The 27,862-nt window shown below is 38.7% G+C and overlaps 2 protein-coding genes and 1 long non-coding RNA gene across 15 annotated transcripts; all 3 read right to left on the bottom strand.

Annotated features, from left to right (window-relative positions):
- Positions 1-537: 537 nt before the first annotated feature.
- LOC130992829 (uncharacterized) lies at positions 538-4,354 on the bottom strand. The gene is made up of 4 exons (XM_057917577.1): positions 1,850-4,354; positions 1,676-1,769; positions 754-1,568; positions 538-675 (listed from the first exon to the last, which is right to left on the bottom strand). The coding sequence occupies exons 1-3, from the start codon at positions 4,351-4,353 to the stop codon at positions 762-764; spliced, it is 3,405 nt and encodes a 1,134-aa protein (XP_057773560.1). The 5' UTR covers position 4,354; the 3' UTR covers positions 538-675; positions 754-761.
- A 1,368-nt stretch (positions 4,355-5,722) lies between these two features.
- Positions 5,723-9,426, bottom strand: LOC130992830 (uncharacterized). Of its 13 annotated transcripts, none has more exons than XM_057917578.1 (9): positions 9,174-9,426; positions 8,595-8,685; positions 7,816-7,910; positions 7,688-7,717; positions 7,589-7,621; positions 7,202-7,515; positions 6,897-7,115; positions 6,622-6,816; positions 5,723-6,345 (listed from the first exon to the last, which is right to left on the bottom strand). In XM_057917578.1, the coding sequence occupies exons 1-9, from the start codon at positions 9,175-9,177 to the stop codon at positions 5,974-5,976; spliced, it is 1,353 nt and encodes a 450-aa protein (XP_057773561.1). In that variant the 5' UTR covers positions 9,178-9,426; the 3' UTR covers positions 5,723-5,973. The 13 variants fall into 13 exon arrangements, with proteins under 13 accessions (XP_057773561.1, XP_057773568.1, XP_057773566.1 ...); XM_057917585.1 differs by having other exon boundaries at positions 8,861-9,425; XM_057917583.1 differs by having other exon boundaries at positions 7,816-7,902; positions 8,861-9,425.
- Positions 9,427-12,152: 2,726 nt separating this feature from the next.
- Positions 12,153-26,225, bottom strand: LOC130992828 (uncharacterized). The gene is made up of 3 exons (XR_009091413.1): positions 25,820-26,225; positions 12,551-12,619; positions 12,153-12,468 (listed from the first exon to the last, which is right to left on the bottom strand). It is a non-coding gene; the product is annotated as an uncharacterized LOC130992828 (long non-coding RNA).
- Positions 26,226-27,862: the final 1,637 nt, after the last annotated feature.

Here is a 27,862-nt window from a genome sequence, read left to right as displayed (position 1 = left end):
TTACGTTATATACTTATGATTACTTTTATTATTTCAAGAAGTTTATATTTAAGTACAATATAATATATGCTTATGATTACTTCGATTACTTCAAGTACCAATCTATTTATTTTGATTTCTCAAAACTTTAAAATCAACTATTATTTTGATATGAAGTTTATGTTTATTTTCTAAGTTTGAACTTTACATAATTAACTTTGATTCCTAGGATTTTAGCCAGAAAAATTAAATTTCTAATAAAACTATTAATTTAAAATTTTAATATTTAAGCAAATTTACTTTTTACATTTTAAATAAACAATATATCAAATTAAAGCTCTTATCGTAATCTTGAATTTTATAAGCATATTAAATATTTTATAATTAATCGTCTTTCACAATTTTGGGAAAAAAAAAATTTAAACAACGAATAAGAAGTTAAAGAAAAGAAAGTAAAAAGAAAAATATAATTTAAATATAAACCTTCAATTTTATTATAACTATAAAATTGTCATTCAATTTAGAAATTGATTTGAAATTAATTTTAAATTGAAAGTTGCCTTTTAAATATAGTATAGATTTCTCTTTTTTTTTTTTAATGTCTCACCAGAACGTAAAACAAGTGAGATAGCATTAAGTACGCTGGCATGTCTTCTAGGTGCACGGAGTCCTCCTCTTCAACCAGCCACGTATTAACTGTACAATTATAATAAGTTTAGATAAGTAGAGCAAAAACAAATACGAAAATTCATATTATAACATTGGGTTACCTACGTGTATACTCATGTACTATCAAGATCATCATCACTTTGAAAATCTGAGTCATTGGAGTTTTCATTAACATCAGACTCTAAAATGGATTCATCATTGACGATAAATCTTTCATCGCCACTATTTTCATCTGTATCCTCCCCAATTTGATCGTAATCTCCAACATGTAGTGAAGTCATCAATCCATCTGGAATCGTGATTGGATCAATATCTTCTCTAACCAATGAACTTGTTTCAACTACATCTTCTGTTGGATGAAAATGTGGCAATTCACTTGAATCATCCTCTTGAAATACTTCATTGGTAATGGGTTCTTCTTCTCCTTCTTCACGTTCAACAATATCAAAAATATTACGGTGGTTTACCTTTTGCACAACCATCCAATTCTTCCCTCGAGATAGGTCTTGCAAATAAAATACTTGTTGAGCTTGTGTGGCCAAAATAAATGGTTCATCTTTATACCATTCAGATGTCACATCAATTGATGTCAAGTTGTGATCAACTACTATTCTTTTCCCCATTGGATCAGAATTGTACCATTTGCAACGGAACAAGAACACTTTTCTTTGGTTGATATAGTCTAGCTCTAAGATTTCAATCAATACACCGTAGTATATGATATCATCAACCCCTCCATCACCCCATGTACTAACTCCACTACATTGTGTCTTGAACTTGTCATCACGTATCTTGCAACGAAATCTTACACCATTGACAATGCAACTAAACCAACTTCGGTAGCGATCATCCGGCCATTGTGAGAGTGAATACAAATCATCGGTAGCTCTAGGATCATTATTAACTCTAAGAACAGACATCTATAAAAAAAAAAATTGAACTTAGTACTTATTATAATCAATATAAAGAATTTGAATCTTAGTAAAATATCGTAGGCTAATCAAATATTGCATGCTAATATATTTACCTTTTCCTTGAACCAAGTAGGAAATTCATTTTTTTGAATTCCATCAACATCTTCCTCTCGTATATTCTTAGATCGTAGAATTTCTTTATGCTCACTACAAATTAAAAAAAAAAAAAAGTGAAATTCATACCCCTACAAAAAATTCAAAAAAATAGTGTAATATATAGTACTCACTTTATGAAAATGTCGACTGTATCTCCGCAGTTATTTAGAATATACCAGTGCGCTGTATTGCGATAATCCTTCAAAAGTTCAAAAGTAGGTGCTCCCAATGTGCGAATTTGGTTGTTAAATATCTCCATTGAGTATTTTGCAATAGATATATCCCAATTTCGTTCTAAACGAGTAAATCTTGTCTCAGTATTAAGTAAATAACGAGACAGAAATGTAATCGCCTCATCAACAATATATGCTTCAGAGATAGATCCATCAGGGCGTGCAAAATTACGAACATATCCTTTATATGTACCCATACGACGTTCAATCCCAAACATCCATCTCATGTTGACCGGTCCTCCTAACAATGCTTGCTCCGGTAAATGGACACATAAATGGACCATAATAGTGAAAAATGCCGGTGGAAATATCTTTTCAAGTTTACACAATAAGATAACAATCCCATTCTTCATATCCTCAAGCTCACTAACGTATAATGTCTTAGCACATAACTTTTGAAAGAACTGAGATACCTCAATAAGCGCGACGCGTATTTTCTTTTCTAAGAACGGAAGAATGGCTGCCGGTAGTATTTTTTGGAGCAACACATGGCAATCATGAGTTTTCATTCCCCCAAGTGTGTTGGAACTCATCACGCATCGACTAATGTTTGATGCATACCCATCTGGTAGACGAATAGACTTAATAAAATCACAAAACTTCACACACTCTACTTTACTCAACGTGTAATTTGCGTGAGGTTTAACAAATTTTTCATTTCTCTTCCTCAGCCATAATTCCTTCCGAATGTTGAGATCCTGCAAGTCTAAGCGTGCATTTGGCGTATCCTTAGATTTATAAGGATCGTTTAACAAGGTCCCAATGATATTGTCGCAAACATTCTTTTCTATGTGCATGACATCAAGGTTGTGACGCATTAACAACTTCGACCAATATGGCAGTTCAAACATGATACTTTTTTTAGTCCAATTCAACTCATCCACACCTCGTTTGCGCTTCCTGTCTTCATTATTTGGTGCTTTACCAGGAGTCAATGCAGGTAACCCGTCTAATTGTAACAAAATATCCTCACCGGAAAATTTACGAGGTGGTCTTCTTCTTTCAGCTTTTCCGTCATATTCTGTGCTTCTTCGCCATGTGTGTGTCTCATCTAAAAAAGATCGGTGACCTGCATAACATTGTTTCCCACGAATTCTTCTATAACGAGTGTCCTCTAGACATATTGGACATGCTAATTTTCCCATCGTGCTCCATCCAGATAAGTAAGCATATGCTGGAAAGTCACTTATTGTCCATATAACGGCTGCACGAAGTGTGAATTGTGATTTAGAATATTCATCATAGGTCTGAACCCCAGTTTGCCACAAAGCTTTAAGTTCATCCACGAGCGGCCTTAGAAAAATATCAAAGTCTTTGCCAGGAGACTTTGGCCCCGGAATTAATAATGTCAAGAGATAGTTGCTCTTATGCATTGTACACCATGGAGGCATATTATAAGGCATCAAAATAACCGGCCAAATACTATGTGATGTTGACATATTGCTAAACGGATTAAACCCGTCTGAAGCTAGGCCCATTCTTACATTCCTTGAATCGGAAGCAAAATCAGGATATAACTCATCAAAATTTTTCCATGCCTTCCCATCAGCAGGATGACGTAAGACACCGGGCTCTTCTTTACGAACTTCTTTATGCCAACGCATATTTCTAGCCGTGTGCCTTGAAGCATAAAGTCTCTTTAGACGAGGCGTGATAGGAAAGTATCGCAACCTTTTATGTGGAATCTTATGACGTATGTATCGACCGCTTTTACAAACTGGACACACTGTAGCATTTTCGTATTCTCCATAAAAGATGGCACAATCATATTGACAAACGTCAATAGTATCGTATCCTAATCCGACTTCACAAAGCAATTTCCTAGTGTTATAATAACTATCGGGGCAATTATTATCTTGGGGCAATACCTCGTGCAATAATTTCAGTAGCATCTCGAATGATTTATCACTCCACTTGTTCAACACTTTAATATTCATTAGCTTCACAACAAAAGTCAACGCAGACTCGCCACATCCCTCATATAGAGGATTATGCACAACTTCAAATAACTTCTCATAACGAGCATTATTCTCATGATTTGGTTGTTGGTTTTCGATTAAATCGTCCGTCGGCCCAATATCAAAAAATTGATTACCGACTGCATCATGTAATCCTGCTTCTAAACCAACATCGTCATTAGCAAAAACCCCATCAAAATCCTCATCTGTTTTTTCCTCACCATGGTAGACCCATCGTGTGTATGAAGTATCAATTCCCACATCAATCAAGTGAAGTTTAATGTCTTCCATACTTTGCAATCTTGTATTCAAACAGTTGTTGCAAGGGCACAAGGTTAATCCATCTAAATTCAAACTTTGTCTAGCAACATGCATGAACTCCTTTATTCCATCAATATACTCTGAAGAAATTCGATTCCTATTCTTTACCCATTGATGATCCATCTCAAGTTATCTAGAATAAAAATATGAATAAAAAAAAAAAAAAAGATGCAATGTGAAACAAATCCATATAAAAAAAATTACATAACCAAATAAGATCACTGCAGATTAATTTTTGCAACTTACAGAATTTGACTAAAAAGTGCATAAATAGACAAATTATCGAAAATTCGCAAGACATAAATTCGCAGCAACTAACTACCAAGAGCAACAAATTAATGTATTGAACATTTATATATTCGCAGCAAAAAAACTACTAATAATTCGCAGCAACTAACTTGTGTTGCCACGCCGCCGGGTGGACACCTGGAAGGGGGACGCTCGTGCTCACAGTGGCGGGGCTGTCGGCGCCACCGACTGGAGAAGACGGTCTGCCGTCCGGACTGGAGCTGGACGAGCCGGAGAAGACGGTCACGAGAGAGGAGAGCGGCTGTGACGCTGAATGTGTGCAGATTAGATTAATCACATGAATTTACTACAGTAGAAGGAGAAGAGACATGACCACTCAGCTCAATAATTCAAATATATATAGAGATTACATTGTAGATTTGGCTAACAAAATCAGGAGATATACATGAAATAGTCAAAAGAATCTAAAACAAATCTTTTTAGAACAACCAACTTATTTCCTAATAAAAAGAAAAGGATGGTATTTGAATTAAGGAGATATAGATTATTAACATTATTTACTATTCGTAATATATATATACTGTTTATTGTTTTAGTGATATTTTATTAGAGTATATATATATTTCATAATTTATCAAGTGTTTGTATCAAAAAATTACACTACAACGTGATATTTTATTAGATTATATATATATTTCATAATTTATCAAGTGTTTGTATCAAAAAATTATTAACAAGCCAAACTGTTGGTAGTTTAAGTTACTGTAAGAAGCATATATGATTATAGAACAGAAAAAAAACAAGATGAACAATAAGTCCAAGTTTTAATCATCAGTACTGTCTGACTCAATTGTTATTTCTCTAAAGCTGCTTAGAATTTAATCATGAAATTGAAGAGGCTTCAAAGGATACCAAATAGTTCCACTTCATACAGGTAAAGAATGCAAAGTGCAACAACTAGCAGTAGGACCATCTGCATACTTTAGTATAAGATAAAGAAAAATTGTGTCATGCTAAACAACTACTGCAGACCTGGGTTAGAAGAAAACTAATTGCCTAATTTGGAGCATTTCTAAATGAAAACATTCGCAGGTCCCATTAATGAACAATCCAGCAGGCCACAAAAATTCATTCATGAACTCCAGAGACCAGAATTTTTGTAGAGGAAAGACGAAAAGGAATCCAAACAGATTAAAGGAAAATCTGATCAATGAAAGTTCAGGCAATGCATGTTTATGAGAGCTTGAGAGTAAAGCTATATAATATAAAATTAGAAAAGCTTAACCAAAAATTAGAGTCTAATGACAAAACAAATGAAAATTTAGTCAAAAACTACCGCAGCTAATGGAAAACAAATGCAAAATCAGCCAACAATTGGAAAATAAAGCCTACACCCTTGCATATTACAAAGGGTGGCGAGTTTGCACAGATATCAAGCAGCACCAGGTCCTCAAGCAAAATAAGTGCAGAATTCACAAATATACTAAAAGTCGATCAACAAATATCATCTGAATCATAACCATCATCACTTGCAGGAGATGCATTCATATTAGAAGGTGCGGAAGCGTGATCTGAGGGAGCTCGTCGTATGGAAGAATTATGTGCACTGTTATTCTCAAGCCTTTCTTCCAACATCCGAATCCGATCTTCAAGTGTTTTAACATGCTCTCTGTTCTCATCTAATTCATCACGAAGTTGTTCGTACGAGGGACGAATTGAGCCTTGGCTACACTCGCCTCTAGATTTGCTAGGCGACCGCCCCCAACCATTCAAACGTACTGATTGTCGCCCAAGGACTTTCTCTATGATCTCTTTATCAGTCATTTCATCCGGTGGATTATCTCGCCTTAGCTGCATCATATCTTCCTGTTGATATAAGTTATTCAGTGAAGACAAGGCATGTACAAATGAAACAAGTCTTAACCAACAACTTTTAAGAAATCCTCTCAAATTTTTAATTAGCAAATAAGTCCAAGTTTAGCTAAAATACAAAATATTCTACAAGCTATCATTTTTGGTCTAAATTTAGATATAAATCCCAAATATTTAATCTTGCTTCACTTGAACTAATAACAAGAGCACTTAGGTAAAAAAAAATGGCATTACAATAGTAAATTAATAATTTAATACTTAAATACTTACATATTTCGCTTCGAGCTCCGGTGACGACCATCCCTTGTCGGATTGCCAATTACAAATGCGCCATGTCTCAATTTGTCCAGTTGGAGCATCCAACTCAACTCCACGTTCAATATGGTGGCGCAAAGTACTCTTGGATCCGTTTCTAGATTCCCACTTTCTTTTTGATCTCGAAATGGCATTCTTCTTGGCTCGTTCCTTTACAGAAATAACATATACAATACTAAATTATTAAAATAACACATACATATTCATTTTACCTTTAAATTATTGTGTACCTTGTATGATTCACTAGCCCATAAATCACACAAATAATCCCAGTCCTCCTTTTTAACTCCTTTATGTCCAATGCTCTTGGCCTTGATTGGATCTTCATCTCCTCCAATCTCTTTGAACTTTTTATGCAGAGTGTATCGGTAGGAACGCCAAGATCTCTGCATTTGCCTATTGATAACATGTATGACATTCTGATCTTCAACATCTATATCGAAGAGTGTCTGCAATTTCAATGTAAATATACATTTGACTTAATATTCATATGACAATAACATTAAATAAAATTTAAATTCGTAATTCTACTTACAAGAAGTTTCTCCCTCAGAGGTGCCCTAACAGACTCTGGTACATCCCTCCACTCATCGTAATGGAGACTACAATCCGTACGCAAAATTTTTCCAATTTCATTGTTGAACTTTGAGGTGTTGGCACATACAGCTGCTCTCGCACCAAATCTAAACTGGACGTTAAACCTGTTTTTGGCATGTTTCAATGCCTGTCGAGCTCCTAGACCAGAGGTCTGTCCACGAACACGAGATGCCCTAGCAGAGGTCTGTCCACGAACACGAGAACTCCTAGTTCTCCTGTTCGATGGTGAGCCGTGAACTTGGGTTTCAGTACCTGGTAGTAGGTAAAAATGATTAATGAACAATTATATAAAATGCTTAAGTAACTAAATAATTATCTAACTAACCAATATTGTTCTCCGTTCTATCTTGACTTTGAGCTATATAAGAAATAGAAACAAGTTAGACTAAGATAAAAATTATTAAACTTATATAAGTTTACTTACCAGCGTGCGGTACAACCGTCGCAGACGAGTCTTTAAATAAAATGAAATAAGAATGTATCAGTCAGCAAATTTTGTAAACACTAAAAGAATAGCAATCTTGTCATATTACACATTTATTTAGGTCTAACCAGAACGTAAAGCAGAGGACGTAGAATTGGGATCACTGCCATGTCTTCTAGTTGCACGAAGTCCACCTCTTCGGCCAGCCATATTAACTGTACAACTACAATGTGTTTAGATACATATAACAAAATTTTAAAATTGAAAATTGAAGTCGTGTATACTCATGTACTATTAATATCATTATCATCAATATCATCATCACTATCAAGATCTAAGTCATTATGAAAAATTATGCTCATTCGTACCCCTTTAGCAATAAAAATCAGCTTTAAAACTCAAAGAAGATAACAAAGTTTTCGGCAAAATACTAGCATAATATTATTTGACACCTATTTACATATAGCTGTGACATTACAAAATTTGAGATAAATAAACTTAGTTTAAGAGGCATAAATAAAGACTAGAACAAGTGGCAGATGCACATTTTCTTCCCCTATAGATTAGGTTCCTTTCTTAATCACGTAATCTAATGATGTAATAGAAAAATTGGTGTGAATTCAGTAACTGTTCAACATCATAGTTATATGTGTGTAACACGGAATACAAATATATTCTATATATTCTGTAGCATCTTTATCGGTATTTGTCTCCAATACTATATGGTTCATAATCCAAGAATAACATAACAAAACTATCTTTTTTTGTGCTGTGATAAAATTTGCAATATATGTTGATTATAATTATCAAAATTAAGATGTGTCCTGGTTGAATAAGTTGAGTTCTCCAATAAGAATAGAAATTTACATGAAAAGAAAAAAAAAGAAGAAGATAGAATCAGACTTACTCTCGAGTGACACGCGTATTTGGATTCTTTAGCTTCTTCACAATATTGTCGAGCAGAGCAACGGATAATAGACAGAGGACACACAACACTTCTGTGAAAACATGATAGATAGAGTGTTACAAATTCAATAATAAGTTGTGTTTTCAACAAAAAAGTAGACGGATGAAAAGGAATTCCAGGAATTTCACTCACGAAAAATAGTACGACAATGAATTGAATCGAGTCAACAAATAGTGGAATCAGAAATTTTTTGACAATGCATTTACCTCAACTTCAGTACTGATATGTAGAGAAAATAAACGGAAGCCCACGTATAAATTTACTACGGAAACTAAAAGAGTTCTAAGAGTCCTAAAAAAAAGGAATATGCATTCACCTCAACTTCAGTACTGATATATAGAGAAAATAAAGGGAAGCATGTATATAAATTTTCTATCGAAACTAAAGTCCTAAAAATAAGGAAGACTCCACCAGAATTTGTTATCTGTTATTAGTGATAACAATCCATCAAATTTTTTAAAAACGTGAGCTTAATAACAAACATGAGCTTTGCCATTATTCATCGCCTCAAACCCTTACCCATTTCTCCCCCTTTGCCGGAAAAATCGTACGCCCCCTCAACTTCGCCCGTTGCCCGCACGACTCGATCTCTTTCACCATCGCCGAGTTTGATCTCGACTTCGCCGAACTCAGCGCCAATCACGTCGCCAACAATTTCCACGCCTTCGTCCCTCACCTCCTGGCGGCGTAGCGCCCTTCAGAAACACGGCGCGAAGCTAACAGAAATAATTGGGCATAACAGAGAAGGCGAGAATGACGAGATCATTAACCACACATATATTAACTATGAAGTAGTAATTTTTACTAATTGCCACGTCAACATTAATATATATTAAGAGTTAAACAAAAATAAATAAAAAAATGTAACTAAATATTTGTGGGTAAACATTTATCATTTTAATGTATTTTTTGGGCCAATTATTGGGTAACTCCAAAAATATAATGTTACAAAACTCATAATTTTTTAATTGTAAAAAACATCTAAATTTAGCATAAAAATAATTTCAATTAAATAACCATCTATTATTTTTGTGGTCATTAGAAAAAAAACACGACAGAAATAATAGAATATTGATATGAAACTGTCTAATGAATTCACCTACACATAATCTTGATATTAATTTCATATTTATTTTCTAAGTTTCATATTTGCAAAATTAATTTTAATTCTGATTGAGAAACTTGTTGGACAATTTTAATTTCAATATTTCAATTACTTATTCTAAATTTTGAATCTAACATCTTGAATTAAATTTATGATGTATAATATGATGACAAGAAATGAAAGGCTAAAGCTCAATAACTCAATAAACTTAATAAACTCAACAAAACACGATCAATAAGCAAACCATGACAAGAAATTATTTTAATCCATACCACAATAAGCAAACCATGAACATAAACTATTTTATCCATATCTATTTTTTCAATTTAAAATACTCTGGTAAGAGAATCTTAAGTATCGAGTCCGAGTTTCTAACAGTTTCTTGCTCATCTTCATCACTCACAATGGGCTTCTTTTCAACCTTGATTATGGGCTTCTTTTCAACCTTGATTGCGCTACGTCGAATGCATGGTGCACGAGACTCGTGAACGTCGTCTTCAACTTCCGAATCAGGCGCATACAAATTCATACCTTCTTGTGCAGACCTAAGATGCAAAGCCATGTATTCAGCTTTTTCTAAGGATTCTTTTGCCTCCTTTAAAAGCTTTTCCACCGATGCTATTGGATCCACAATGCAATCATCGACTAGCAATTGCATATCCGATGATCTCACTTTCTTATTCTCATTCGCATTCATAACTCAAGAATATAGAATTCTCACACCTGCAACAAAAGAGTCTATTAAAATTTCCTATAAACTCAAATATATATAGAGATTTGCATAACAAAATCAAGAGATATACATGGAAATAGTCAAAATAATCCAAAACAAATCTCAATTGAACAACGGACTTGTTTCAAAATAAAAAGAAAATGATGGTACTTGAAAAGATATGAAAAAAGAAATTTACATGAAATTAGATTGAAAGAGTCCTAAAAAATGGGATTTTTGTTATTTGTGATTTGAGATAAGAATTCATTAGATTTTTTTAACGATGTTTTGCTATAAAAAAGAAGAATAAATAAATAAATTGAATGCAACATAAATTTTTTAACTACACTATATAAATGTTAATATATGAGTTATCAACCAAGCACATATATTCGATACATATGTGTATCTAACACTATAGTAATTTTTCACATTAAATAATGTTTAAACAAAAATTAAATAAAATAAAAAAGAAAATAAAATAAATATAATCAATGGTAAAAAAAAAATGTGTCACGAAAATGTTCATCTCACACTTTAATTGTTTGCCAAATATATTAAGAGAAAAAAAAATGTGACTAAATCGTTTTACCCACACATAATAAAATGTCTTAAACTATTTATAATCGTATACTGAATTTACCTACACATATTCAATTATGTGTAGGTATTTTGCCACACATAATTATGTGTGACAAATTATATGTGGCTAAAACTTCCACGTCAGCATTAAATATATTAAGAGTTAAACGGAAAATAAAAAATAAAAAATAAATGTGACTAAATATTTTTACCTACACATAATTAAATGTCATTACCTATTTAAAACTGTCTAATGAATTTACCTACACATATTTAATTATGTGTGGGTATATTGCCACACATAATTATGTGTCACAAATTATGTGTGGCTAAAACCCTTATATTCTTGTAGTGATCAGCCATAGGATTGATAAAATAAACGCATCAGATCGTGCCCTAGATCTCACTAAAATTAGGGGGTCTCATTGGAGCCTCTAAATTTGGCGTTAAAGGGTAATTATGTATTTCCTCAATTCACACAATCTGTTACTTTCCTTATTTCATGCAAATAATATCCCATAATTATGGTATTTTAGATTTTGGTCAAACAAACATATCTTTGATTACCCAACTATCATGCATTCTCATTATCACGACTGCAGATTCAGTGTTATCATTATTCCATATCCCATTATCACTCAATCTTCTTGTTTGAGTTTTATGCTTCTTGAATTCCATATCCACTATTCATAAGCCATCATACTTTCATATATATTTATCTCTCATGAACAATGTTTTAAGTTTTATACATTACCTTTTTTTGTGGTTTGAACAATTTTGACATTACATTTTATTCATGACTATATTATATATATATATATATATATATAATTATTCATGACTGTATTATATTATGAACATGCATTTTTCAATCAATGAACATGTTTTCTGAACTTGTATGTTTTCACATGAATAAAGCTTGAATGTTGATAGGGCTTGTTCACATGAATATTGTCATGTTCAATGTATGTTGTTCGTGTGAACATAATGTCACATTCATGTGTGTTGTTCATTAATGACCGCATTGTTCATGTATGTTTTCACATGAATAAAACGAATGAACATTTACTCATTACCTTAGTTTTTGGTTTGAACAGTTTTGACCTTAACTTTTATTCATGACCATATTAAATTATGAACATACATTTTCCAATCAAGAACATATTTTTTGTTCATGTATGTTTTCCACATATTCAACAATCAAAGCTAAGCTATCGTACAGAGCCCCCAGAGTAGTTCTTGTGTTCAACTTCGAAAACTTGCCACCATCAACATTGTCTGCTTCTCTGGCCTACACCCCATGCGTTTGCATTTTATATCATTTGGATTCTTCGGTATTGGTTTGTGTTTCCCTCTACCAATGGTTACCTTGTCGTTTCCTTCCACATTTTGAACAAGCTTTGGGGGTTCATTGACTGTCATTCATGTGAATATCACAACATATTCAGTATACATTTAACGATATGCAATGATGAATGCACTCTTATTAAATCGTACCTATTTTTGCTATACCATTTCCCTTCTCTTTTCTTGTGTAGCGTCTATGCTTGGATGATGAACCTTTCTCTAATGTTTGAGATGAAATAATAAAATTATATAACATTAATATAAGGGCGTGATAATCATTAAAAAAGTATAAATATAAATCATTAATCCATGTTCATGAATAAATATAACAACTACGTGGAAAAAAAATTATGTTCATGAGCAACCACATTTGCAGGTAATTTGATCAGATTTAACTTCTTAGTAAATATTTTTTGTTACATGAATATCATCTACGATAAATGCATTAAAATACTCATGAGTAAATCTAAGTATAAACTGGATATGCTAATATAAGAATAATATTCACGTGAACAAAACAATAAGATATTAATGAACAAATTGACATCGGTATGAACAAGGCTTAAATCTACATGAACAATCAACTTTAGTACATGCATATGGTATAAAAGTCAAATGAACATCAACATGAACAATCTCCTTTACTATATGCATATGGAATAAAAGTCATAACTGATGAACAATAATAAAAATTAATGAACTACCGAACATCAACATGAACAGTAATGAGTACGCGAACAACTGACGAAGCTGTCGTTTGAGCTTTGTGCAAATAAAATATCCTGTGCCCACAACTAGACTAGCTAGTGGTAAGTCCAGAGTCGAATCCACAGGGAACTGAGCAGTAACTTCTCCTGCAAGGGTGTCACTAAAAGGGTTTTGTATCCTGCAGTGTTCTGACCAAAACGTGGTTATGGGCAGAACGGGTATCCAACCTAAACTGAAATAACAAAGTAGATAAATCAAATAACAAAACAATTCTGACTTGGGTTCGAATCACTAAACATGAACTAACACTCGATCATTGGTGCAAAGATAAATCACTATACTCACATACCAGTGGTTATAGACATAAGAATTGTTGTGCCCCTATTGTCACTCGTCACGCACACAACAAACCCCTTGCCCAATCTATCCTTTCAGTTTATGATCCCTTAGAAGGGTCATCTAATGGAAATCAACTATCCCGGGCAACATCCACGCTTTCTGCGATTGCCTATCGCTAGTTGTGCTTTGCCCAGAATGCTTTAAGAATTAGATAGACCCACTTGACTCTTACGCCGATATTTCACAGCAGTCACGGCTCCAACACCAGTTGTACTATTCGGAGGTCGATGGCAACTCGCCTTATGCCCAAATTATTACTTGTGGTCAGAACTTCCTAGTTAACTAGTGATCAATTAATTAACCAAGTTGTTACAACCTTTTTGGAATCAAACCTAGTGTATCGGGAATATGCTCATATATTTGTTATGCCCAAATTAGACCTCTCGAGTTTATTCATTCATGCTTAGATCATCTTGCCCAAATCAGAATATAAAACTTAGCCAACCATAACGTAAATAACACAAGCAAAAGATGTAAAGGAAAACATAACTGGAATTGAAATTACTTAAATGAAAAGAGAAGTACCTACGGCCAAAAGTGCCGTGCAAAACATGAACAGAAAAGTACTAGATTATGCCACAGCCTGGGCCGGCTTCACTTCTCAAATACTGCACAACAGAACGGAATTTCAGCACCCTTGGCTTTTGAAGCTCGTCGGGTATTTATAGGAGCCATTAGGGCAACAAAGGCCCACCCCATGAGGTGCGGCCGGATCCATGCAAGCATGGAGATGCTTATCCTTTTTCAGACCTAATCTTCATAAAGATATGTTTCCTTTTGGATAAGGCGGTGGTTTGGCCTTATCGGTCTCTTTTGGATAACTGTCGCCTTCCGCCCTTTTCGGACTCCCACTTGCAATCCTTCCTCGCCCGCCTGTTGTGCCTTCGTCTTCTTCCCTTGCCTTCCTTCTCTTTGCCTGCCAGCTCTCGTGCGGTACTTTTGGGCATAAGGGATGGTTTTGCCTCCAAATCCCCTTTGCTTCCGGCGCATACCTCTTTCACGAGAGGTGACAACACTTTCGACCCCTGGAGCACCTCTTGCCCACAAGCTGGTCCTGCCACTGAACTACGCCCTCCCAGGCGACCAAACGACACAAACACAAGGAAAAAGACTCGATCTAGACTTAAAACGAACACAAAAACAGAGCACAAACCTAGGCTCATCACACGCACACACTTTAAACACGATTGTCCTCAAGCGTGCATGCATGATTTTGCCCAAGTACAGACACGGACGAGACAGACACGCAAAAACATAAAAGAACGAAAACACACAGCATGCTATACTTTCTCAGTCCAACAGCGATATGAAGATTAAAAGAAATAAATAGTAGCATGATCAAACAAACAAAAATGCCATCAGTTAAGTCAAGATCGGGTTCTGGGCATAAGGATGTTCCTCCCCTTTCACTCTTTCTCTCAAGTGTTTAGGCTCGTGTTTACACTCCGGACATCTTGATTAGGTTCTGACCATAAGCTTGCCTGTCTTCTATTGTCTCCCCCTTTAGTCAAAGTCCTAGGTGCATCTCATTAGGTCTTTCATGGGTTGTAATGTGGCTTAAGGCATAAGGTAGGAATTTTTGGGCATGAGGCTAAGGTCATTCTGAACTTCATTCTGGGCAACAGACTTCCCAGATTTTTTTGATCCTTGCCTATTCTTGCGGGCCTAAGCACATTCTTCCCCTTATTCTTCCTCTTTTCTCTTTTTTTTTTTTTTTTTTTTTTTTTTTTTCTTTTATGGACTTTTTTCTATTTTGGGATTAGATGTCCCATTATGCAATTTTTGCACTAGTCCTGCCCATAGGATCCACTACACTATCTCTCCTTCTTTTGCCCTTAAGTTCAGTTTGACCAGGACGGCTCAAATCTAGGCAAATTTATAAGTGAATTCAAATGAATTATTAAGCTCAAAAGGGTTTGCAAGCGATAGATGTAGGGTTGGTCAGTTTGGCTTTGTGGGCTAAAGAAAGAATTTGCCTAAATCATTTAACGCACCTAGACTATGTACACAGGGTTCGACTAAGAATCAAGGCAAGTTCTAGCATTACCCTAAGTCAAGATGTCAAAAAAAACACACAATGAAAGAAAGAATTGTTGTGGGCATAAAGTAACAATTTTAAAAGCTCAAATCCTCACATGGTATGCCCAAATCCCCATCCATCGTCCTCAACTACATACGGCACAAAGTTTGCAGAATCCTACTCACAAAATTGCACTTTTAAATCATCAAAAAACTGAGTACATCGATTGTACAGCATGCTTGACACAAAACTTTTAAAAACATAAAAAGATATTGGGTCTTCCCTCCCACTCACACACTTTGCCTTAAGGCAAAGGGTGCGAGAACAAGGATTACCCGGTAAAGCCACAACAGACGTCTTGCCCCCCTCCCACACACACACTTTGCTTTGGGCAAAGTGGGTGTGTAGAGGGGGTCAAAGAAAACACAAACAAAAACAAACTAGACAAGCAAACAACAGAAAACACATAAAATGGTCATTACTTTGGGTGCCTGCACCAAGTGGCTTGCCTTTTGGGCAAGACACCGGTGCAGGCAAAAGGTTACCCTTCCCGCTGCTTTGGCCAGACAGACTCAACAAATAAAAGGAACAAACACACAAAGACGCAACAAAAACAAAACAAACTAAAAACTAACATCCTAGGGAGGGTTAAATTTAAGGGGCAGGTGCAGGTGGGTACCTGAACCCTTGGTGCTTGAAGAAGGCCAGAAGGGCCTTTTGGGTTGCTGCTAGTGCTTCTTGGGTTTCCACGATCATGGACTCAATCCTGTCCAGCTGACTTCCTTCTTCCTCTGACTCCTCCTCTTCCACCTTCTCTTTTCCTTTGCCCATAACAGGGCTTTGGCCTTCGGCCGCTGAAACTTCCCTCTCGTCTGGGTTGGTAAATTTGGGCACACCTCGATCCATCTTGACATCCTTCATGCGGATCAGGGCTTCGATGTTCAGCTTCTCCGCCGCAATCTTGGTGTTCCCCTCCTCGATCTCGATCTCATTCACTTGGGCAAAAGCGGTGGTGAACTGGATGCAGGAAAGCCTCTGATTAGGCTTGCTGATGATTGAGTCGATGTGTTCGATCAGAAAAGCTCCAAAGTTGAGCTTCACCCCGCTGTGCATTGCCCAAAGGATGTAGAGATCCTTCTTGGACATAGCATTCCCGCTGTCAATTTTGCCGAAGAGGGAATACGAGAGGATGCAGTGGCAAACCCTCAGGGCTGAGTCGCGAATCTTATGCCCTTTGACCTTTTGGGTCCTGAACTGGCCTCCATCGCCGATCTCTGCCCACATGACATCCCACTCTTGCGTAGTGAAGGTGGGAATTCCTCTCTTTGCATTCTTGTACTCCTTTTTCTGCAGGTCCTTCAGCTTCACCATTCCCAAATTTAGGTTGAGCTCATTCACGGACATATCTCTGGTTTCTCCCTTCATGGAAAAGCTCATGCCCAAAGGTCCGCAGGTTGGGTTGATGTCCACCTGCATCGAGTCAAACACTTCTCTGACCACCTCCTCATATGCGTGCCCTGGCCACTTCAGAAACGCCTTCCAGCCAATGTTTTCGAAGTACCCCTTCACTTTGTCCACTATGCCCAAAGGCTCCAGTGCGTCCATATCTGGGATCTTGGGCACATCGATCCCCTTCTTTGTCTTTTTTCCACTCCTCGGTGCTAACGTCGGCTCTCCCTTGATCATTTGAATCGGGGTTGGGGCCATCACCTTCCTCATTCTCTTCGCCGGAGTTTCTTCTTGCTCTTCGCCGGACTCCTCTTGCTCACTCTGCATCACCGAACCCGAGGGTTCGTTTCTTTCGTTGGATGATCCTTCTGTCGGCGTGGCCGATTTCTCGGCCGCCGACTTCTTCCTCTTCGGAGCAGTGGGGGTCCGCTTCTTCTTGGATGGCTCTTCCTCGCTTTCCTTCGCCTTTTCCGGTGTCGCCTTGCCTTCTCCTTCAGCTGCATGCTGGTCACCGGCGCCGAGAGTAGGGACGTCTATCTCTACCGTGAGTTGCTCAATGGCATGTTCGTCCACCGGCGAGGGGCTCTCGGTTTGCGGTAGGGTTTTGGATGAGGGGGTAGGTGTGGTTTCCATCGGGAGTGGTTTTTTACGTGGGGTTTTCTTCGAAGCTTTGGGTTTTGACGGTGAGGGGCTTTCTCCGGTGAGATCGATTTCTGTTCCTTGGGGTATGCCTCGGAGCTTGTTTTTGGGTCTGGTGGAGACCATGGTGGCTGGGTGGTGGTTTTGTATTCGAAAGGCCGAGAAAGGGGGGTGGTGAGTATGGAAAGTTGGATAGTTAGGATGGTGACGTCGTGGGTAGAGGTTTTAGGGTTTTGGGGGTATAGGGCTGACAACTGTCACTTGATGTGACGTGCGTCAGGCGGTTTCAGTCGCGTTTTGCCCGAGAGCCCCCTTCTGCCCTGGAATCAATGCTTATCCAATCGTCTGCTTTTGCCCATAACTGCTCCCCCTGTATCTGCAAAACAAATTCAAACTCCCGCGTAGGCGGGAAACTCAAACTCGCCCACTGCTGTGGGCATAACCAGGTTCCTAGGCAAACAAAAAAGAAAGCGAAACAAATTAAAAGAAAATAAACTGAACGAAAATACCAGGTTACCTCCTGGCCAGTGCCCTATTTATCGTCCTGGGCATGACGTGATACCTTTCACTTAATCCAAGGTGCTTGTGGCTGGGTCGAGATTCAATTCCTCCCCAGCGTCGGGTTTATGCCCATAATAGGCTTTCAGCCTTTGTCCATTCACCTTAAATACTTTCCCAGATTTTGGATTTTCGATCTCAACGGCTCCATTTGGGAATTGGGTCTTCACCACAAATGGGCCGGTCCACTTGGTACTCAGCTTGCGTTGTGCAAATTTAAACCGTGTTTGGTACAGGAGAACCTCTTGCCCAAAGCTGAATTACTTGTTTGTGATCAAGGCATCGTGGCTCTTTTTCATTCTTTCCTTGTAGAGAACAGCATTGTCGTATGCCTCTCTCCTGATTTCTTCGAGCTCTTGGATCTCTAGCTTCCTTGCTTGCCCTGCCTTGTCCCAGTCATAGTTCACTTTATTCACTGCCCAGAAAGCCTTGTGCTCCAATTCCACCGGTAAATGACACCTCTTGCCATACACCATTCGATATGGTGACATCCCGAATGGAGTTTTGTAAGCAGTTCGATATGCCCATAAGGCATCTTCCAGCTTAAGACTCCAGTCCTTCCCTGTGGGGCCAATGGTCTTTCGCAAAATCATTTTGATAATGCGATTTGAGAGTTCGGCCTGTCCATTGGCTTGTGGGTGGTAGGCTGTCGAGACCCGATATTGGACTCCATACTTTTTGAACAAGTTTTCGACCGAGAAATTGCAGAAGTGGGATCCTTGGTCGCTGATGATTGCTCTGGGCACACCAAACCTGCAAAAAATGTTAGTCTTTAAGAAATTCACCACTACCTTTGAGTCATTCGTTGGGGATGCTTTTGCCTCCACCCACTTGGAGACATAATCCACCAAAAGTAGGATGTACAGGTTTCCTCTTGAACTGGGAAGGGGTCCCATGAAGTCCATTCCCCAAATGTCAAATATCTCCACGGGCATAATGGGCATCATGGGCATTTCATTCCTCCTGGTTATGTTCCCTTCTCGCTGGCATTGTGGACAATTCTTGCAGATGGTGTAGCTGTCCTTAAAGATTGTCGGCCAATAAAAACCACACTCCAGAACCTTGGCTGCAGTCCTCTTATGCCCAAAGTGTCCCCTACACTCCTTTGAATGACAAAATTCTAGGATGCTTCTTTGCTCATCTTGTGGGATACATCTCCAAAGCACTTGGTCCCCGCATTGCTTCCACATGTACGGTTCGTCCCAAATGTATTCTCTGCTGTCTTTGGCCAATTTCTTCTTCTGGGCATAAGTGTATCCAGGGGGTACATATCCAGAACATAGGTAATTGCACAAATCTGTGTACCATGGATCTTCCCTTCTTCCTTGGGCATAGAACAGTTGTTCATCCGGGAACATCTCCTTGATTGGTTCCCCTTCTTCCTTCCTTACGATCCTGCTTAGATGATCGGCCACTTGGTTTTGTGCTCCAGCTTTGTTCTTTATTTCCAGGTCGAATTCTTGTAGAAGTAGGACCTATCGGATCAGCCTGGGCTTAGACTCCTTTTTGGCCAGAAGGTACTTCAGGGCCGCATGATCGGTGTAGACTGTGGTCTTTCCTCCAAGCAGGTAAGACCTGAATTTTTCAAAGGCGAACACTACTGCCAACATCTCATTCTCAGTTGTGGAATAATTGATTTGGGCTCCATTCAGTGTCTTCGAGGCATAATAGATTACATGACTTTCCTTTCCCCGCTTTTGCCCAAGAACTGCCCCTATGGCATATCCACTGGCGTCGCACATCACCTCAAAGGGCATACCCCAGTCAGGGGGTTGTATTATGGGTTCGGAGATTAGATTGTTCTTCAAGATCTGGAAAGCCTCCTTGCAATCCTCATCAAAATTCCACTCCACTTCGTTTTGTAGCAACCTTGTCATAGGTTGGGCAATTTTTGCAAAGTCCTTTACAAACCTCCTGTAGAATCCAGCATGCCCAAGGAATCCTCGTAACTGCTTGATGTTCGTTGGGTATGGTAGCTTGGCTATGATTTCAATTTTTGCTTTGTCCACCTCTATTCCTCTGCCTGATATCACATGTCCGAGCACAATCCCTTCCTTGACCATAAAGTGGCATTTCTCGTAGTTCAACACCAAACTCTTGTCAACGCACCTTTTTAGCACCTTCTCTAGATTAGCTAGGCATGAGTCGAAGGTTTGCCCATACACTGTGAAATCATCCATGAAGACCTCGATGCAATTCTCAAGGAGATCCGAGAATATGCTCATCATGCATCTTTGGAATGTGCCCGGGGCGTTGGATAGCCCAAATGGCATCCTCCGGTAGGTAAACGTCCCGAAAGGGCAAGTGAATGTCGTTTTGCCCTGGTCCTCCTCCGCGACCCAAATCTGCATATAGCCCGAGTATCCATCCAGAAAGTAAAAATATTGATTCCCTGCAAGTCTTTCCAGCATCTCATCGATGAAAGGCAAAGGGAAGTGATCCTTCCTCGTCTTCTGGTTGAGTTTGCGGTAATCAATACACACCCTCCAGCCGGTTTGCAACCTTGTGGCAATCAATTCTCGGAATTCCACCACTTGTATGCCCGACTTCTTGGGCACAACGTGTACTGGGCTTACCCACCTGCTATCGGATACTGGGTATATTATGCCCAAATCCAACAGTTTGAGTATCTCTTTCATCACAACTTCCTTCATGGCTGGATTTAGCTTCCTCTGGGGGTCCCGGACTGGAACTGCATCTTCCTCTAGTAATATGCGGTGCATGCATACAGTAGGGCTTATGCCCTTAATGTCGGCTAGGGTCCATCCAATTGCTTCCTTGTACTTTCCCAAAGTCATCTTGACTTTGTTCTCGTCTTCGAGTGTCAACTCTGAATTGATGATTACGGGCAAAGTGTCGTCCTCACCCAAGAAAATATACTTGAGGTGTTTGGGCAAAGACTTCAGCTCGAGCTTGGGTGCCCTTTGGATCGATGGAACAAGTCGGTCTTCTTCCTTCAGGGTGGGGATTTTCAGCGCCTGAGTGTGGTTGACCTCTTCGCTCCACGCATTAAGTACCTTCACCGCCTCTTGCAAGTCCTCCTCGGTTATGCCATTCTGGATTATAGTGTCATATGGCTCCTTGAATACTGTTCTGGGCAAAACCTCCTCAACAACCTTCTCGATCATGTCGACACTTTTCACCATCTCTGTATCGGCTGGATGTTTCATGGCATTGTATATGTCGAAGGTCACCGTTTTCCCTTCAAACTGACATGTTAGCTTGCCCGTATCACAATCGATGCGAGTCCTGGCAGTCTTTAGAAACGGTCTGCCCAAAAGCATGACCGGATCTCATGCTTTTGACTTCCCCATGTCGAGAATGTAAAAGTCCGCTGGAAAGATGAGTTCCTCCACTTTGACCAAAACGTCTTCCAATATCCCCTCTAGGTAGACATTTGATCGATCTGCCAGTTGAATCACCACTCGGGTGGGCTTCAGCGGTCCTATCTCCAGGTCCTGGTACATGGATAAGGGCATAACGTTGATGGACGCCCCTAAGTCGAGCATTGCCTTCTCCACCTTCATGGTTCCTATTACACATGGAATGTAGAACATGCCAGGATCCCCACATTTTATGGGCATATCTCATTGTAAGACCGCGGATACGGATTCTCCTACTTGAAATTTCGCATCATCAGTGTATTTGACCTTCCGAGTGCAGAGTTCCTTGAGAAATTTCGCACATCTGGGCATAGAGCGTAGTGCGACCAAAAGGGGCATATTGACCTCCACTTTTTGAAGATTTTAACCAGTTCAGTTAATTCTTCCTTCTCTTGTTCCTTGGCCATTCTGCCTGGAAAGGGGATTATGGGTTCAGTCTGGCCTGATTTCTCTTTTCCCTTCCCTGTCGCCTTTCGCTTTGCCTCTTTCTCTCGGGCAAATTCTTCCTCATCTGTTGATCCCATTCCGACTTGCTCGTTGATCTCCAGCTTTTCTTGATTTTTCTCTTTATCAACTTCGGGCAACTCCTTTCCTCCTCTGAGCGTCATGGCATTCACCTTCTTTACCTCCACTTGGGATGGGAGTTCCCCTTGTTTGCTTTCAAGTCTGGCGACTGCTTGGGCAAGATGCGATAGTTGAGAGTTCACATTCTGCATTCCTCCTCGTGTCTCCATTATGAACTTCTCGGTCTCTTGCTGGAATTTCACTTGTTGTTGGGCCATTTAATGCATGAGCTCTGATAGGGAGGATCCTCTTGCCTGTTGATGTTGTTGCGAGTATTGTGGTGGATTACTCGTCTGCCCTTGGTTTGGCCCCAAAAAATTGTTGTTGCCGTACCTAAGGTTCTCATGTTGCCTCCATCCTTGATTGTTGTACTACTGCCTGTAGGGCTCAAAAGGTTTCTGGTTTTGCCCTCAATTATTTCTTCCTGGCTGTTGACCAATAGCATTAAGCTCTTCATCTTCGAAAAGTTGTGGACATTCATCGGTTGCATGTGAATTTGCCATGCAAAGTTGGCATGCCTTCACAGGCTTCCGGATGTTGGGGTTCCCTTGATTGGGTGTTCCTTGGTTCGTCATGAATTTCTCAAACATGTTGCACAGTTTGTCCAACTTGTCGTCTTGGGCAGAAGGGGTCGGCACCGGAGTAGTTCTGACTATAGTCCCTTCCTCATCTCTTGATTCCTCGGCCATATCGGCTATGAGCTTGAAAGCCTCCGCTGCTGATTTGTTTAGGATTGATCCCCCACATGCAGCGTGTAACCATTGCCTATCTTGCCTTCGGAGTCCTCCCACGAAATACCGAATAAGATCATGATCCGGTATTTGGTGTTGTGGGCATTTTGCCAATATCTGTTTGAACCTTCCCCAGTATTCATAGAGGATTTCTCCCGTCCCCATTTTGATGTTACTTATTCGAGTCCTCAAATTCTGGATTCGGGCGGCTGGGAAGTATCACTCCAAAAACTTGCTCTGTAGCTCCTGCCAAGTCCGAATGCTTCCTTCGGGCAAATCATACAACCACTCCCTCGCTCCTTCTAATAGAGAGAAAGGAAAAGTAAGGAGTCGGATGTACTCGCCAAGTGCTTGACTAGCGGTGCGTACTGTTCCACATGCCATCTCAAAGTCTTGGAGATGTCTTTGAGGGTCCTCTCCGGGCATATCACTGTACTTGGGCAAAATCTAGATAAGAGTATGCTTCAGCTCCCAATTTCCAGTGATCTCCGGTAGTACTATGGCTGATGGCCTGAGATTCAGGTTGCTTGGAAACATCATGTCTCGAAGGGTCCTGTTGTTGTTGTTGTCATTCTGTCCTTCCGGATTTTCTGCCATCTCTCTCTCTGCTTCTAACTGCCTTTCTCTTGCCCGTGCTTCTTGCTCTGCCCTGCGCCTGTCACCGTTGTTCCGTCGTATAAGTCTCTCGATCTCCTCGTTAAACAAAAGATCTTCGTTACCTGCACTCCTGGTACGACGCATACACAAACGTCAAGGCAAAACTCACACAAATATTACAAAAGAAATTACTAGCGCTCTCAGTTCCCCGGCAACGGCGCCAATTTGACGAAGCTGTCGTTTGAGCTTTGTGCAAATAAAATATCCTGTGCCCACAACTAGACTAGCTAGTGGTAAGTCCAGAGTCGAATCCACATGGAACTGAGCAGTAACTTCTCCTGCAAGGGTGTCACTAAAATGGTTTTGTATCCTGCAGTGTTCTGACCAAAACGTGGTTATGGGCAGAACGGGTATCCAACCTAAACTGAAATAACAAAGTAGATAAATCAAATAACAAAACAATTCTGACTTGGGTTCGAATCACTAAACATGAACTAACACTCGATCATTGGTGCAAAGATAAATCACTATACTCACATACCAGTGGTTATAGACATAAGAATTGTTGTGCCCCTATTGTCACTCGTCACGCACACAACAAACCCCTTGCCCAATCTATCCTTTCAGTTTATGATCCCTTAGAAGGGTCATCTAATGGAAATCAACTACCCCGGGCAACATCCACGCTCTCTGCGATTGCCTATCGCTAGTTGTGCTTTGCCCAGAATGCTTTAAGAATTAGATAGACCCACTTGACTCTTACGCCGATATTTCACAGCAGTCACGGCTCCAACCTTAGTTGTACTATTTCGGAGGTCGATGGTAACTCGCCTTATGCCCAAATTATTACTTGTGGTCAGAACTTCCTAGTTAACTAGTGATCAATTAATTAACCAAGTTGTTACAACCTTTTTGGAATCAAACCTAGTGTATCGGAAATATGCTCATATAGTTGTTATGCCTAAATTAGACCTCTCGAGTTTATTCATTCATGCTTAGATCATCTTGCCCAAATCAGAATATAAAACTTAGCCAACCATAACGTAAATAACACAAGCAAAAGATGTAAAGGAAAACATAACTGGAATTGAAATTACTTAAATGAAAAGAGAAGTACCTACGGCCAAAAGTGCCGTGCAAAACATGAACAGAAAAGTAGTAGATTATGCCCACAGCTTGGGCCGGCTTCACTTATCAAATACTGCACAACAGAACGGAATTTCAGCACCCTTGGCTTTTGAAGCTCGTCGGGTATTTATAGGAGTCATTAGGGCAACAAAGGCCCAGCCCATGAGGTGCGGCCGGATCCATGCAAGCATGGAGATGCTTATCCTTTTTCAGACCTAATCTTCATGAATATATGTTTCCTTTTGGATAAGGCGGTGGTTTGGCCTTATCGGTCTCTTTTGGATAGTTGCCGCCTTCCGCCCTTTTCGGACTCCCACTTGCAATCCTTCCTCGCCCGCCTGTTGTGTCTTCGTCTTCTTCCCCTGCCTTCCTTCTCTTTGCCTGCCAGCTCTCGTGCGGTACTTTTGGGCATAAGGGATGGTTTTGCCTCCAAATCCCCTTTGCTTCCGGCGCATACCTCTTTCACGAGAGGTGACAGCACTTTCGATCCCTGGAGCACCTCTTGCCCACAAGCTGGTCCTGCCACTGAACTACGCCCTCCCAGGCGACCAAACGACACAAACACAAGGAAAAAGACTCGATCTAAACTTAAAACGAACACAAAAACAGAGCACAAACCTGGGCTCATCAACAACAATGTTATACACGTTGAACATAAAAACTATTAACATGAACAACCCTAGGAGTAGAATTTTTTGAAACATTCAAAGTGGTGTACTAATAGTATCTCAGTATTCAAACAAACCAGAATTTTTTTTTCAAAAAAAAAAAATCACTTTTGTTACCAAAAAGTCCAGATGTATTCTTTTCAATGAACCCCGACACAGTCCTCATCTACTCAATAAAATATGATATTATTCATAATTAGATAAACTTGCTCATAATATAATGAGGATTTGACAAATATAAAAAAAATTAGAAAACCTAGATAGATAGAATAAACTTGTTGGAATTCACAGAAGATCTCCGAAAACCACATAATAAACTCGTCGTCGGAATATGCACGCCAGAAATCACACAAAATCGAAGGTTTTCAAAAATATTCGTCGCTTTGCCGGAAATCAAAGGTTTGTTCAAAGGCTTTACGATTAAAAGAAAAAGAAATACATACACAGACGAAACAAAAATCTAATATTTGTTCGATGGTAGCGTGGTCAGTGGGTGTTCATCGAACTCCTCATAATCTCAATGAAAACAAAAAAGTAGATGAAACAAAAAAATTAAACAAGAATATGATGCTCACCTTGTTCGATGGTGGTGATGTTCAGCAGACTCCATCGGACTTGAATGACCGAAACTCTTGAACTCTTGCTTGACCGTAGATGAACAAGCTTTTACTCACCTTGGTTTTACTCGGTAATGGAAGCCCAAAAGTGACAGAAGGTAATAAGTGAAAATGGCGGTGGAAAGATGCTATATTCACTCATCAATTGATTTCTCTTCCATTTAGTCAACGTGGTAAATTAGGGAAATGCACAAATCTTTAATTGCACTCGGTTATTTGTCTTCAATGTAATACCCTAACTGCCCTTATTCACACAAATCGGCAGAATCTAAATTAAATGGTAATATAAATTATAACTATAATCTATTAATGTCATCCGTTAAATTAACAATAATCAAGGGTCTAAGATGATTCTTAGGTGTCACAAAATTCTAAATTCTCACATGATACTAACCCTATATATATATATATATATAGGAGGAAGTTTAATGGAAAATAAATGTTTGCAAAGAAATGAGAAACAATCTCAGCCATTGATCATGGTCCATCGAACGGTCAATAATCAAGATTAAATTTCGCATCCAGATTTTTGATGAATGCATCGGTAATTGTGTTGAACGTATCTAGGTTCGAACCCCAAAAACCCTAAACATTCCATAAAATTATTGGTATGTTCAACCGCATTACTGACATGTTCAATTTCTCATTTTCTTGTATAAGCTCATTTTCTTGTAGAACCCAACCATATATATATATATATATATATATAGGGTTGGGTTCCGGTGGGTCCCTATGCTTATAATAGATCCGTAGATCCAAATCTAGACCACACATTTATGACATGTGGCGCTTCAAGATGGTGACACGTGTTTTTGAAAATCAGTTTTTGAAAAATTTGAAAATCAGTTTTTTTTTAAAAAAAAAATTGGGGGGGGGGGGGTGGATGGGTGGGTGGGGGGTGGGGGTGGGGGTGGGCCAGCAATCAGAAAATCAGTTTTTGAAAAAAAAAATTGGGGGGTGGGGCAGGGGTGGGGTGGCGAAACTACCAGATTTATTAAAATGAAATGCATTTTTTGTATAATTTAATGCATTTTTATGTGAAAACTTTATGCATTTTTGTTTGATTTTATATGCATGTGAAACATGCCTATTTTTGGGGGGTGGTAATGGGGAGGGTTGGGGGGTGGTGTGGGCTGGATTGGGGGGTGGTATGGGGTGGGGTGGCGAAAATACCAAAACTGGAAAAATTAAATGCATTTTTCTGTTCAAAGTTATGCATTTCATGTGAAAACTTTATGCATCTTTGTGTGAAACTATATGCATCTAAAATATATCTATTTTGAGAAAATCTAAAAAAAATATATATATTTTTTAATTATTAAATCCGAAAATTACATTCCAATTTTACCCCTCCAGATTTTGCCTTGGAATGCTTGGAAGCTCCTTGCCACGTGTCACCATCTTGATGCGCCACATGTCATAAATGTGTGGTCAAGATTTGGATCTAGGGATCTATTATAAGCATTGAGATCTATATGATCCCATTCCTATATATATATATATATATATATATATATATATATATAGGGGGAGACTAAAATAAAAATCATTTTTACACTATAAAATAAGAACACTCATCAGCCGTTAGATTAGGAAGAATGGACAATCAAATTTTTGTCCATTTTCTTGGAGATTCATGTGCGCTCATCTCCAAAGGGTTATTTTAGTACTTTTAATTTATAAAGATAATCACACTCCAATAATTAAGGGATTGCATATTAATTATAGAATAGTTATCAATTCTAAATTCTTGTATTGTACTACCAATTTACCGTCAAAATTTCTTAACTTCAAAATTTTTATTGGAAATCAAGTTTAGAATTTTTTTGTATCGTCATTCATGATGTTCTTTTTCGTTTACCATGTATTGTTTAGTAGAGTAGTTGTTTGTTATTTTATTTTTTATTATTCTATACTCATTTTTGCCAAACCAGGATGAATTATACGTGTAATGTTACGAATTATTATGCTTTAAGTGGATAAATTAAATGGATCATTTTT

This window comes from Salvia miltiorrhiza, chromosome 7, assembly GCF_028751815.1.
Source record: "Salvia miltiorrhiza cultivar Shanhuang (shh) chromosome 7, IMPLAD_Smil_shh, whole genome shotgun sequence".
Lineage (NCBI taxonomy): Eukaryota > Viridiplantae > Streptophyta > Magnoliopsida > Lamiales > Lamiaceae > Salvia > Salvia miltiorrhiza.
Note: the sequence above shows the minus strand (reverse complement) of the source record. Positions and strands in the feature narration are given on the sequence as shown.

Coding starts and splice junctions, on each gene's coding strand:
- LOC130992829 (XM_057917577.1), bottom strand. CDS start 4,353: ATGGATCATCAATGGGTAAAGAATAGGAATCGAATTTCTTCAGAGTAT. Junction 1,770..1,849: donor ACAGTCGACATTTTCATAAA/GTGAGTACTATA, acceptor TTTAATTTGTAG/TGAGCATAAAGAAATTCTAC. Junction 1,569..1,675: donor CTACTTGGTTCAAGGAAAAG/GTAAATATATTA, acceptor TTTTTTTTATAG/ATGTCTGTTCTTAGAGTTAA.
- LOC130992830 (XM_057917578.1), bottom strand. Junction 7,911..8,594: donor AATACGCGTGTCACTCGAGA/GTAAGTCTGATT, acceptor AACACATTGTAG/TTGTACAGTTAATATGGCTG. Junction 6,346..6,621: donor CGGAGCTCGAAGCGAAATAT/GTAAGTATTTAA, acceptor TTATATCAACAG/GAAGATATGATGCAGCTAAG.